The sequence below is a fragment of the Sipha flava genome, unplaced genomic scaffold (genome assembly GCF_003268045.1).
Source record: "Sipha flava isolate LNK unplaced genomic scaffold, YSA_version1 164_pilon_pilon, whole genome shotgun sequence".
In the NCBI taxonomy this organism is placed as follows: domain Eukaryota; kingdom Metazoa; phylum Arthropoda; class Insecta; order Hemiptera; family Aphididae; genus Sipha; species Sipha flava.
In genome coordinates this window covers 273,095-287,642 of record NW_020271825.1, presented here as the reverse complement: position 1 = coordinate 287,642, position 14,548 = coordinate 273,095, and the positions used below count along the sequence as shown (strand labels likewise).

The 14,548-nt window shown below is 25.7% G+C and overlaps 1 protein-coding gene across 1 annotated transcript in view; it reads right to left on the bottom strand.

Moving 5' to 3' along the window:
• The window catches only part of LOC112679586 (dynein heavy chain 2, axonemal-like), a 31,845-nt gene extending 20,026 nt beyond the window's left edge, over window positions 1–11,819 (bottom strand). Inside the window, exons 1-15 of the mRNA XM_025549457.1 lie at window positions 11,713–11,819; window positions 10,427–10,766; window positions 10,123–10,287; window positions 9,506–9,628; window positions 9,094–9,218; window positions 8,336–8,502; window positions 8,100–8,265; window positions 7,888–8,012; window positions 7,546–7,722; window positions 6,102–6,414; window positions 2,348–2,565; window positions 2,127–2,284; window positions 784–926; window positions 582–727; window positions 70–163 (exon numbers count right to left, since the gene is read on the bottom strand). Coding sequence (XP_025405242.1) covers window positions 70–163; window positions 582–727; window positions 784–926; window positions 2,127–2,284; window positions 2,348–2,565; window positions 6,102–6,414; window positions 7,546–7,722; window positions 7,888–8,012; window positions 8,100–8,265; window positions 8,336–8,502; window positions 9,094–9,218; window positions 9,506–9,628; window positions 10,123–10,287; window positions 10,427–10,766; window positions 11,713–11,763 — 2,511 coding nt within the window. The 5' untranslated portion in view covers window positions 11,764–11,819. The remainder of the gene's footprint in view (window positions 1–69; window positions 164–581; window positions 728–783; window positions 927–2,126; window positions 2,285–2,347; window positions 2,566–6,101; window positions 6,415–7,545; window positions 7,723–7,887; window positions 8,013–8,099; window positions 8,266–8,335; window positions 8,503–9,093; window positions 9,219–9,505; window positions 9,629–10,122; window positions 10,288–10,426; window positions 10,767–11,712) is intronic.
• Between the last annotated feature and the right edge of the window lie 2,729 nt (window positions 11,820–14,548).

Genomic DNA, 14,548 nt, shown 5'->3' with positions numbered 1-14,548 from the left:
AAGTTATTAAAAATTAATTTTATTGGAAGTATAACGAATTATTATATATGAAAAGGTGTAGTAGTATACGTTATTGATGTATTCTTTAAATCCTTCAAAGATGAACATTATGTATTTGATAATAAGTTGGTAATTATCAAATATTTTCATTATTTTATTATTCCTGAAACATAAGCCCCATAATTTTATTATGAATTTGTAACCGAAGTTAGTTATATTCTACAAAACAACGCAAAGTTCTGTATTTTTTAAATTATGAATACTTTTTTTATTTTACCCTAAACTGTAATTCCTATTTGAATTAATTTAATATCCAAAATTTATTTATTAAAAATTATGTACAAATAATGTAGTAAATAAATTAAATGTTTACAATTTCATTTTAACAACTGTTTTATTTAGTTATTAAATATAATTTTAGGTATACTATAGATTTGTGTCGGAAACTTATGGATTAAAAAATTTTTGAAGAAGATTACTGTATACCCTTTTATTTATTATTTAAAAACTTAATTCCATGAAAAATAACATGAAATATAACCACTAATGAATAAAATATGTAAACGATTATAAACTTGTACTTATTTATTTCAATTTTTCTTTTAATATCCTTGAGCTCCAAAGCTTGCACTTGGTCTGTTTTAAAAATGGTTAAATTTGACATATCTTCACATACATTTACAATTTCTATATTACAGTATTTATAATCATCTATACAGCGTTGAACCTAAAATATTTAAGAGTTATAATAATTTTTGATTAGATTTTAAAATTGCACTTAACTGATTCTATTTGATCAAAACAGTCGAGTAAATAATTATCAATATCCAGTTCATTCCACGTATAGCTTTGAATCATCGGTTTCGTTATTCTGTTGCATAACTCTATCGATTCACTAAATAATAACATTTCTTGCTCGGATAAACCTACATTAAATTTCCATAGATTCACAATTAAATAAAAATGTAACTCAAAAGATTAGTGGTTAATTATGTATCAAATATAGTTGATGTGTATTTTAAAAATATATTTTGTTATCGTCTATGTAGAAAAATACTGATCGAGATTTAACGAGTACTAGGAGTAGGTACTTCTTTTTTTATTGATATGCCTATAATTTATTATGAGCGAATTGTTCACACAATTCGTTCCATCTATAATTTTAAAATAATCTCATATTAATCTTGTTAATTACACACATTTTACTTGTATGTTGTTATGTATATATTTATTTTTAGATTTATGCAATAAAAATCATTTTTACCATATTCCTACGTATTTTCCAAAATTCCATTTTATACTTTTTATTCGACCAAGAAATATGGTCTTATATAAAATAATATTATTTATAATTTCCATACCAAGCTCATATAATACGTAATAGTTAAATTTAATAATTGAATTTATTTATACAATTTATTGTACTAATAAAAGAAAATAGATCCATTTTCTTTTAAAAGCACGAATAAAAAAAAAATCGAATAAAATTTTTTTTACATTTTGAATAAAGCAAGGAATGTATTAATTTTGTTTATATTAATTAGTTTACTCGGCAGACTGAATTCCACATCAGTATATGATGGAGAAATATATTCAAGATTAAAATTATGAAAAATAATAATGCTTAAAATATTATTGATACAGCTTAGATAAATATTTTAAATAAAACCGTTTTGCGATAATTTTTTTCTTTCTATAAACACTTTTTTGGCTAATCAAACTGAATCATAGGATTTCTAAAACACTTCACTGGATTGAAAATCAGTTATGTCGTATATAAATATTTAATTTTTATTTTATCATACATACTTTTTCAAGTTTTAGTATTTTAGTCACATTAAAAAAAAAAAATGTTAGATTTTTTATTTGTTTTTTACATTATTTAAACTGAAATAAAACTGAAAACAAAATGTTATTGAATATAGTAACAAAATAAGTAATTGTAAATTCAAATTATTAAATACTCTATAATTTAAAGCAAAGAAAACTTAACCACATAAAATATTTATAAAAATATATTATGTTTTACTACGGCAAAAATTTTTCCATGAATAAATAACCAAAATTACTTTAATTTGAATTAAAATGTAAAACTTCAAGACTAAAATTAATTAAAGATAAAATACCAGCTATAAGAATATTGTAGTCGTTAACGATTTTTGAAGAGTTTCGATGAAGGTGCTTAATTTTTTCTGCATTTTTAACGATATAATTTGGTTTTAATGTACTTGCAAAACCAACCAATGTCCAATACTGGATTTCAGTTACCAAATCAAATACTTCACTAGAATTCAATACAAATAGGTTTACAATAAAGTATTAGTGTATAATGTATAAAGTATAATACCTGTCCAAATTTATAGTCAAATGCCAATATTGATCATTTTGATTTCCAACTAAAATATTTTTTTTTAGTTTTTTCCCATAATCATTATCTAATTGATCACTCCACAATTCATATACATTATTTATTAGCTCTTTATACGTAATTTTAAAACTTCTGTATAATTTTTGGAATTTTTTCATATTCGTACATGACAATAACCAAGGACGTTCAAAAATCATCTAAAATATACAATATTATATTATTATATTTTATTATTTATTTAAGTACAATATTTATAATAAATCGTGTTAGATTGTGAAAAATTATTAGTATGAATTGATGTACGTTTATATTATAATTATACTGTGAGAAGAATATTATGAAATCGCTTGATTGTATAATATAAAAATTGATTTTGTTTTATAAGTATTTTCGAGTTTACACTGGCAATTCGGACTAAAGCTTGTCGTGTACGTTTGTTTATTGGTTGACATTTTAGCTGCAATGGATCAACAACTATCTTCAAAGTCGTGTTCACTAATTACTAGCTTAAGTCCTCAGTGCTTTTTGGTCTTTCTGAATTCCACTCTGTACTTATAATCCTTCTACCGGAATTAGTTGACATTATTACGAGACATCGACCGTGTGATCGTCGTCAGTCGATGTGTTTCTGAGTTACGTTAGTTCTTCTGTTTGGTCATGTTTACAACTACAATTACTCTATAAATATAGTAATACTTTCGTTTCTTTATTTCTTCTTTCTCCGAGGTGTATAATCATTGATTTTCAGTAAATGTATTTGTTTATTTCTTAGAAAATAAATTATGTATTATTATTTATTTATCATGAGTACAACAACATAATTTACTAAAGAGAGAAGGAACATAATCAGCATTATACCGGTATGAATTATGACGTAGTTTTATCAATCGTGTTTTTTACATTATATATACCTACATTACACTATAATGAGTTATATTAGCACACTTGTAAAACACTTAATTACATAATAATCATTTTCAGTAGTGGTGCTTTTTCATAGATATTTATAGAGATTAATTAAGTTGCAATGAAATTTCGAAATTAATAGTGTTTCTGTATTCAAAGAATGTTAGACGTGACATAAACATATGATGGCATTTATGTTCTGTGGTAAATCTAGAGAGTGGACAGAAATGATTAGACCCCATCTCTTCACTATCAAATTGTTACCGAATTTCACCGGTCTTAATATCTACTGTGATAAATAGTAACTAAACCTTTTTTCAGTAAAAATTACTTTGTATATATTTTAAATTTTGATAAGCTTACAACAAACGATAGTTGTAAAATTGCAACCAAATGTAAAAGATTGTTTAAAACAAAAAAATATTCTTATTATTTTGAATAAATAAATTTTTATTATTATTTAAATTAAGTATATTTGTATTATTTTAAATAAAATATCCAGAATCTACATTAGATATGTATATAAAATATAAAATATAAATAAATATAAAAAATGTATAAAGTAGTACATAGTTTATCATTCAGTAGCTGAATATCGAAAGAAAATGTTCTTGGTGATATTTTAAATATTTTATATAATTGTCCACGAATAAGTACAGAAAATATTTTAAACCGTACTCGTCTCATTACATTGGATAATATTTTGAGGGGTTGTTCAAACTGAAACATGCGAATATGGTATATTATTGTGATACTATTATTATCGAGAACAGGTACATTTTCACAGTCTATCGAACTCAGTACTTTGAAAGTCTAATCATAACAAACATTTTTGATTCATTTATAAACAATTCATATAACCTAAATAAAATTACCGAGATATCGAAACAAAAATGTAGAAAATATTAATTTTTGCGTTCTAGGTGTGTTTCGTCTATGTATTGTCTGTGTATGCCAATAATAAATTAAATAAAAAACGCCTAGGGTGACATTTAACATTTTTATAATATGAATAATTTTTCTAAAAAAATGATTACAATTCCTAGTACCTATTTATATCAAATTATGTGTAGTAAAAAAAAAGACTTTAAAAATTGTTTTGTTTTATTTAAATAAGTAGTGACTTACTTGTTTACATATGTATTGTTCAAATCAACTGTTAATTTTACATAAATAAGTATAATAAACTCAGAATTAAATCTAATTTAGTATCATTTATGTAAAAAAAAATATCTATTGTAGAACTTACATGTATGGGGCGACAAAACTTAAGTTTGCCTAGGTGTGATTAAAAATTTGATCAGAGCCTATGCATAACATATAATTTGGTATGCATAACTAAACATTATTACGGTATTATATCTTCTATTTATATTTACACGCACAACTTAGTTCATATACACTGAATAGAGATATGGAATAAAAACATCAAGTATATGATTAAGATACGATGTTACTAGTGCGAACGTGCGCTTATAGTTGAAAAAGTTTTTAACCGTCATTTTTCGAGCCGCGTTTACTGTAACATATGCAAGATAGAGAATTTGGACCCAAAACAGCCAACTACTATGACACACATGCTTTACACACTGAATAGACTACATGTGATAATTAGGATTTATATATAGTTCAATCCAGTGTACATGATCTAAAACGAACCTACAAGCTTGGATTAGAATCTTCAGGGGTCCAGGGGCCAATAAATGGTTATGAGCCCCCCCCCAATTAGAAAACAATTCTTTAAAATCATTAAAATATATAATAAAACTAATTTAAACTTTTTTAAATAAGTATAATAAAAAAAAAAATTAAGTATTTTATGTAAAAGTTTTTTTCCTTGCTTTTTGTGTATCAAATGCTTCTAAGGTTTTATTTTAAATGGTATTGGGACAAAATATCCAAGGAAAAAATATCCAGGGATAAAATAACCAATATATAAAACAAAATATCCAAATAAAAAAAAAATTATAAAAATCTGTATTATTAATAACAGTATAATTTTTTTTATTTAAATATATTATTGTTCATTTTTAGATTACATTTTAATAACATTTAAAATTAATAATACTTTATAATACAGTTATAAAATAATAATAATAAAAATAATATGTTGTGTTATATAATAATTATATTTTTAATTTTATGTAGTGCGTTACAACGTAACATAGTTTTATTTTTACTATTATTATTTTATAACTATATTATAAAATATTAAATAATGTTAATTTTGATTTAAAAATAAACAATGTATCTAAATAAAAAATAAATAAAAAAATAAGAAAATTATGTACAAATATACAAATTTTTATAATTTTTTTATTTGGATATTTTGTCCTATACATTGGTTATTTTATCCCTGAATATTTTATCCATTGGATATTTTAACCTTAGATGTTTTGACTTGGATATTTTAGTACAGGATATTTTTTCCTTGGATATTTTGTCCTAGATTAATTTTAAATAAAGCGATATCAAAATATTTATCTCCATACACACAAACCTGGACATGTGCCCCCATTTATCATATATACGGTAATAAATATGGTAGGTGATTGACAGGACCCAACAGGAAAAAAATAAAAATATTCTTGTAGTTAATATAAAAAAATACAAACTACCACTCAATATAATTTTAAGACGAAAAGTTATAGACTTTTTATTTCCGGGACGTGGCTCCTTCCCTTAATCTGGACTTGCGCACACGGTGTATAAATTATCAACTGATTCGAACACGTTTTCGATATCGCGTTTTTCGTCGCAGGTATTTCGTATTATCGATTATTTCTAAAATCAGTTGTGCAACAAACATAAGTAACTCTGTACTCACGTTTTTAAGGGATGTGATCCGTCTGTACTCGGTCATGGCGGTGAGACATACGCCTGAGTATTTGGCTACGAACGACGGTATCCTATAGCTGTTGCCCGTGTAGAACTGCATGGCGAACGTTATTTCGTTGATGAGCATGGCATACACTTCGTCCGTCTTCTTCTTGAAATGCGAATTTAACTGCGGCCAACTTGAGAAGTAATGCAAACTCTGCAACACATTCAGAGCATCTTCTACGTTGCACGTGATGCTCAGCGCGTCGTCTAACAATTGCTCCACGATCGCGCACAAATCTTTCATTTCGTTTTTGAATCTGAGAAACGTTAAAATATTCACCATCGATCCGATTCGAATTCATTTGAATGATTGGTATCGATATTAAAAACTATAAAGGCAGATGTTTCCCTAGGTGATGGAGGCGGTTGACCCTTCCCTCATACGTCGAGCGATAGTTTTGTTTTAAAAAATACCCAAAATTCTAAGAAAAAAATTGTAATTAATACATCTTGTTTTTTCTGTTTTGTTGGCTAAACATTTAGTGCAGAAACTGCAGAACGTAACTTCTCGTCACTTCGCCGTTAGCATTTTCATTTGTCAGTTAGAAAGACTATATGAATGCATTTTTATACTTTTATTTAAACCTATCACTAAATTATATAATTTTTCTAAAACATAATTTGAATTTTACATTTTAAATACCTATATAAAAGTATAAAAATGATACGTGCTGTAAATTGTACTACTAATAGATGCATTTATATTTTTACTTACCTACACTAAGAATTAGTAACAGCTTTATTCATATTCCATTATTATACTTTAATATTGATTATGGTTATTCATTAATATGCACTAGTTCATTTAAAAACTTACTATTAAAATATTAAATAAATGTATAATAATAAATGTAATAATAGTAAATAAATGATTTACCGCTTATAGCTTATGCTTATTATTGCTTTGCTGTGTAGTTTATTAGATCAATAGTAGGTTAAGAAACCGAATGAGTGAGTAGAGGCTGATTGGATTAGCGTTTTTAAATATACATTGAAATTGATGTATCAATATTGATAAGATTATTGATCGCTTTGTAACTTCAAACAAAAGAATTTTAAAATGTTTTACATAGGTAACTAAATGTCCCTTATTATTATTATTTATGTGAAATAATTAATTTAAATTGTACTGTTTTACGGTATTTTTACGATGTATATATAGTTTAAAGCTAATAAAATTTAAAAAAAAAATTGAGAGACTATTATAATATTTTTGTTAGTTTGAGTAAAAAATGTTCATCCCCCTCCCCTGGAATTGAACTGAAGGCGCTCCTACGCAAGGGTTATAGTAAATTACTACTACGGTAGACCATAATAATATTCTAATAAAATATCTACCGGGGTTTCTATAAACATATAAACATATTTTAACGATCAGATTATCTTACTCGAGTTCGTGTTGATACCAATCGGTAGTGTTTATGTTGAATATCACGTTCTGAACGTCTTCCAAATTGTTGATTAGCTTGTTGAATCGCAACTCTATGGACTCTATAACTTTTTCAAACTCCAACTCTTTGGTGAACGAGAATTTCGGTTTCGGTATGGGATGATTTCCATCCATCCTAACCCCAATAGTAAGTACAATTAATAATAATATATTGTATATAAATAGTTATCAGAAGTTATACTGAGTTTTAAAATTGATTATTATTTTCACTACGTTATACAGTTTGTAAATCGAAAATTTTAACTAGCTGTCAAGAATATTGAATTATTATTAGGTATACCTTTTGAATAGAATCATTGATTTGCATATGTAGTGTACATCTCTGCATCGGTCCAAAAACATATGCACATCTTTTGTTTCCACTGACCATTGCCGGTTATTTTTGGAATTATAAATTTGAATAACCTGAGAAACGTTTAATACGAAACTAAATTATTATATGTATATTTATATTTTTAGCTATAGATTTATATAATATTATTATAGCTATACTTTATTGTACACTAAAATATAATTTTCACAGCAGTTCATTGAAATTTGTAATTTGTCCAAAACGCTCTCCGTATTGCCTGAGAATAAATCTGCCATTTTTATGGTTTTTCGACAGATATATACGATTTGATTTCCAAGATATTCGTATAACCGATTCATATCAGACCTGTTTAAATCATCTTACCCGTTGAAAATCGATCGCTTATCATAATAATAAAATTACGATAATATTTTACCATTTATTGTAGAACGGCGACTCTTCGAAAATAAAAATAAACTTTACAAATATATCAGGTAATCTTGATAAAACATCGTCTGGTGAATTTATATCGTACAAACTCATTATTGGTTCTGATAAAATTTGCAAGTAATTAAGATTGGACGTGGATTCCATTTTTGCTGCCTATATGTTAAACAATAAAAAACCCGAGTACGATTGTGGTGAAAAATAGTTTAAACATGTACTTGTTTGTACAAATATATAGTTTATTATATTATATTCATGATATGGTAGTATTATAAAGCGCCGATATTGATTTGGAAAACCTTATAATATTTTAAAATACATTAGCATTGCATCATTTATATTGATATGCATTCTTATTTTATTTATACGTTCGAGGAATGATTAAAAGTTATTGTTTATTTTATATGTAGCTCGAGCATGGGTTTTTTTCAATAGTAAAAGACTACTGTGACATCCTTATTATTTTACTACTGAAAAGTTATAATGGCTACATAATTTAATATCATATTAAATGTATTAATAAAATTATGTATTGATTTTTCGGCACATATTTTATTAATTTGTTGCGAGTATAGTAACTATCGTTCATTATTTTTTTTACCAATAGTCCTTATATTATTTATAAATGTATGGCTAATCACTTACAACTTGTAAGTTACAAGTGTAAAATAACAATTAAAATTGGTGGTTTTATGGTTTTTTTATACAATAGAAATATTATAGTTTAAAAAAAGGAAGTTAGAGTACCTCAATTTCATCTAAAATATTATTGAATGAATTAACAAGAATTGATTGATGTTGCTTCAGTATTGTAAGAATTTCATTGACACTCTTATAGCTTAGTAAAGTAGTTATAAATTGTAAGTTTGTAACTAAAACGAAAAAATAAATCAATGACTATAAAATTAAAACATTTATTGTTATGCATACATCTACAAAAGTAAATAATCAAATTTTAAAAAGTTATACAAATAATATTTGTTGTATTTGTAATAATAATATTTGTATAGCTTTTTAAAATTTAATTACTTACTTCTATAGATGTATATATAACAATAAATGTTTTAATCTTATATTATGAGATTAATATAATATGGCTCATATATTGTTGAATACTAATTTAAACAATATATTTATGTTCTTATTTGTAAATTCTTACGTCGATTTTTCCAATAACTTATTTCGTCTATAATATGTTCCATCATATATTCACATTTTTTAGGTACTCTTTCGGTATCCATTAAACACTTCTGAATTTCTAGAGTATATACGTTTAAAATATCTATAAAAGACAAACAATGCAAAACGTTATGGAATTAAATTTAATGATATTGTTCAAATAGTTGTAGTTTTGTTATATTGTATAACAATATTTATAAATCATATACAATGCAATTCATTTGAAGTTAAAAGTGCTCTGATTTAGATTTAGATTACATTTGAACTATATAACTTTATAAACAATATAATTAATAATAAGTAATTAAGTAGTATAATTAAAAATTACTTAGTATTTGTTGATAATACAAATTAGCTTATAAGTCATTATACACATTTTTATAACATTGCTATCATTATTGCTACAGATATTAATAAAACTAAACACTCAATACTCGATTTATGAATTTTAATATTTTAAAAAAATTTAAAGTTTACAAAATCAAATAAAGTTAAAAAATTAATTTAATTAAATGTATTGGAAATGTTTTATGACCTTTTATTTTAATATTTTTTTAATTTTTTATATTTATTTAACACATAATATAAACTACTAACTTTCAAGTACTTTAAGGGTTTCTTCGCTCACGTGTTTTGAATGATCATTAATTTTCCCAACTATCGTTGGAATGTAAATACTGGGCATCCCAATGAATTTATACCTCAATGAACATAATTCTTGTATAACTGTTCTGTATTGTTCAAAAAATTGATCTTTTTCACCTGGTGAATACGGGTTAAGAAAAATGTAAATTTATCGAGCAAATAAATAACACCATAGATCAATGAAATAACGTAGACATTTAAATTGCTTGAACACGTTGTTAAACCGTGTATATTATCTGTATATGTAAAAGGATACTGGCTGACCACGAGAATATGAACGGAGAATACAAGGAATCCAACAGTAGAAACATAGTTTTCTCCACTTGCGTGTCCAATTTACCAAATGAGATAAGTTTCAAAAAGTTTGTGTTGTCCAGACGTGTGGATTCGTTTTCGATCATCTTCAGGAACCACATTATGGAATCGGTACGAGCATCGGGTATGCAAAAGGTAGCTTTAAGCGTGTCGTTTTCATAAAACAAACAGAGTATTTTCTGATCCGTACTAACGAACTGTTCGATGATGGATATGACGCTAGCCGTCCAGTCAGATTCTTTTGAGTAAGGCAGAAAGGTGCACGCTTTGATACGATTTACCTAAAATCATACAGAAACAACATGTTGATCTATCGTTTAAAAACGAGTATACAGCATGATTTAAAAGTATAACAGTAAGTGATGAAAAAATATTTTATCATCATTAAGATACACTTAGCAGTCATTAAACGATTAAAAAATTAATGGCACCTATTATAATCTGCAGGGTGCCGCACGAGTTCTTGCCTTGTGTTCATCTCAAAGAAAACCAACACTTTACATATAAATATTGTTTTACACAGTAGTGCTCGAAAAATGTTGAAGGAAAATGTAGTTTAAGAACGGTTGTAATGTTAAATTAAAATCCTCCCTAATCTCATTACCACCTAGTATTTTCCCGTATCATTCCCTTATCATATTTTATTAAAACGGTACCCGCCAAGATCAAAGTGGGTATTTTTAATTTAAATTAAATTTTGTACAGTGTAGTCTCAAAGTTTATTCAAAATAAAGGTAGGATTATCCTTAATTATCTTCCTACAGCTGAACACGCCTGGTTGTATACATTTGAAAGAGATGATAAATCATTAAAATTGAAATATTATTCTATTTCAGTTGAACTCAGTATTTATACTAATTAATTTTAAGAATACAAAAACAAAAAGTAACTAAAATTTAATTTTTTTGCATTTTTCATGGAATCGTTGAAAATCTAAGGAGGAGAAATAAAAATTAAAAATACGGTTTTAAAATCTATTAGTTTCCTTGTTCATGAATCTGAATAATGAAATTTTAATAACAAATGACATTTTTATAAAATAAAATAGACGTATTTCTACAGAGCTAATTATACTATTACGGTAATTTGGTAGTATTTAGTACTAATAATATACTTCGTACGATTGGTATGGTTTTCCTTTATGTTTAATTTAATGATGTTAATGATATTTATCTACGCCAAGTTACTTTATCAATATTCATGAAAATGTTCAAAATTTATAATTACCAGTTTTTTTATTGTGGACGCATCCATTTTATCCTCCTGCTGTTCACTCATATTATTATTATTTAATTATGAAATATTATAATGAATTAAATTGAATATATCATAAAGTTAAGTAACCACGCCAGCTCATCGCTAGAACTATTACGCATTATTAGGTTTTATAATGGCGTACTATATACACAACAAATGTACGTGTGGCTTTAAACAGAAACATGTTGTTTGTTACTATAGACACCTATACACATAATGTGCGATTACTACCCTTGTGATGGTTGTGAGTCATAATACCGTCATATTCGTTAGTACACTTTTACTCATAGTTTCCATTGCATTCTCAGTGCATAATGTGTATAATCAAGTAATACACGAATCCCATGGTTAGAAATATATCGTTTGTTTTCTTGGTTTGCAATGCGATACACAATAATTATTTCACTGTGCATCTTGTTAAAGGTGTCTCTTGTCTCTTGTAGAATGTTCATGTTTAAATTTAAATCTTTGAATATCAAAAAATAACATATTTGATAATACACTTCTCGCATATAAATAATTTAAATTAAATCAATTATATTCTTTATAAAACAATACAATGTTATCCTATATAGATTTTTAAATTATATTTAAATAAGATAATTTTTAGTAGTTTCAAGTGAATTAAGGAATATATTGTAGGTACCACTCCAACTCCCAGTACCATATGAATATATTGACAGAGACAGAGAGATTTTTATTGTAGTTGGTGAAAGGATATTTCTATGGGTCTTAAGTTTATGAAATAATAATCTGTAGGTGTAATAATAATATGATTTAACCATTTGAGGTTAGAATTTATAGTAATACCTAAATATTTTACTCCTTTGAACTAAAGAAATAGAAGCGTAATTATATTTACTGTCAATAATAATTAGTGGATTCCTTAGACCCTTTTATAGGAAGAGGAGTGAACTTCATATATATATATATTCACATTCATGTATTTTTCTAATACGATATAAATAATAAAATAACAACAGTTTGAAGAAAAAAAAAGGCCATGAGGGAGGCGAATATCAAATTCACCTACCCTCCTCCAGAGTACCCCCTTGTTAATAATAGCAGTCACTATATTTAAATTAAATTCATTAAAATTTTTTTTTTTTGGGGTGCTTTAAGATAATTATTTCCAATAAGTGACAATTTATTTATGTTTAAGTTCATACAACAAGTTTTTGTTAAATTAAGAAATTAAGTTCAAAAAGGTTAATAGATTATAAGTTACATCAAACCATAGTTTTATAATATTTAATACATGAGTAAACTTATTACGAATATGATTTTTATTTATGTCATCAATAATAATTGATGTGTCATCAGCAAAACAGAAAATTAATCCTCTAGAGTTTATACTCATAAAGTTATTAATATACACAATAAAAAAAATATTTTCCAATATAGTAATTTGTGGTATCCCATAATTTGAAATCAATCACTTAAACTATCATTTACTCTAACTTGTTGAATACGATTTTCTTGAAAATGATATATTAGGTTCTTTGCATTGCCCCTGATACCTTATTTTTGTAGTTTGGCAAGTAATATTAAATGATAAACCGAACGAAATTTTTTTTTAACATTTAGAAGAAGTCCTTTTACTGCTTTATTCTCATTTTATTTGTTACATATTTAAATATATTTTTTAAATTTTTTCTTAAAATATACGCCCCCTGAAGCCTCAGTATAGAATGATTTAGGCATATAATAATTTGAAAATTTAGCGAAATAAAAACAATGTTTAATAAATCTATTAGTGTTCTAGGTTTATAAATTAGTAAACAGTGTGAAAATATAATGTGAAAAAATGGTTAAAAAGAGAAGATATTAATTTGTATCGTTCTTTGAGAGGAATGTAAAATATTAAAATTATATTATAAGTTATTACAGGAGGATCGTACTCTGTTGATAAGGGAAAAATAACTGTAAAGTATTCTGTGCTTAGTAAAATGAAAGGTTGGCTGGTTTTTATATTTAAAAGTGGGAACTGATAAATTAACTAATCTAAGAAGAAAACCGTCCTCCCTATTGTGCTATGTAAGATTTTGTAAATAAATATGAGGTCAAAATATAAACATCTTGAACTTAGAAATTGATACAAGTCTTATTAGAGGTTCATAGCAAATATCGGTGATCATACAATAATTTGGAATTTTAGTAATAATAAATCTAAGAAATTTATTTTGTACTTTTTTAATACTGTTGATTTAGAGATGTAGCTATATTCAAGTATTGAACAAACGCACAATAAAGAGTCTTTAAACGATAAAATGTTGTAAAGTCTCGAGTATTTCTGATAATAAAGCCAAGTGTCCGTGTTGCTTTTATCATGATTGAATGTGAGTAGAAAAAGAGAGTAAATTTGAAAATATAATTCCATGATCTTTTATATAGTCAACTTTAGGTAGATTGTAATTATCGGAGTAATATACAATATTGATCGGGGGATTATTTCGATAAAAAGAAATAGAATTACATTTATTAATGCCAACTGTAGTCCATTTTCATAAAATCAGGCTCTGAAATTATCATAGTCTTCTTGTAATTTAGAGTTGTATCTTAATGAATTAATATTGTAATATAGCTTTAAATCATCAGTGTATATATTAAAATTTTCATGTTTAAAAATTGAGCCAACGTCGTTTATGTACAAAATAAAAAGTAGTGGTTAAATAACAAATGATCACTCTGTAAGACACTGTATGTGACTGTAAAGTTATTCGAAACATACCTAACTACGGTGATATATGACTAATTACTGTCATTAAAGCTTTATCAGAGCCTTTATTTCTGTTGAAATCAAGTT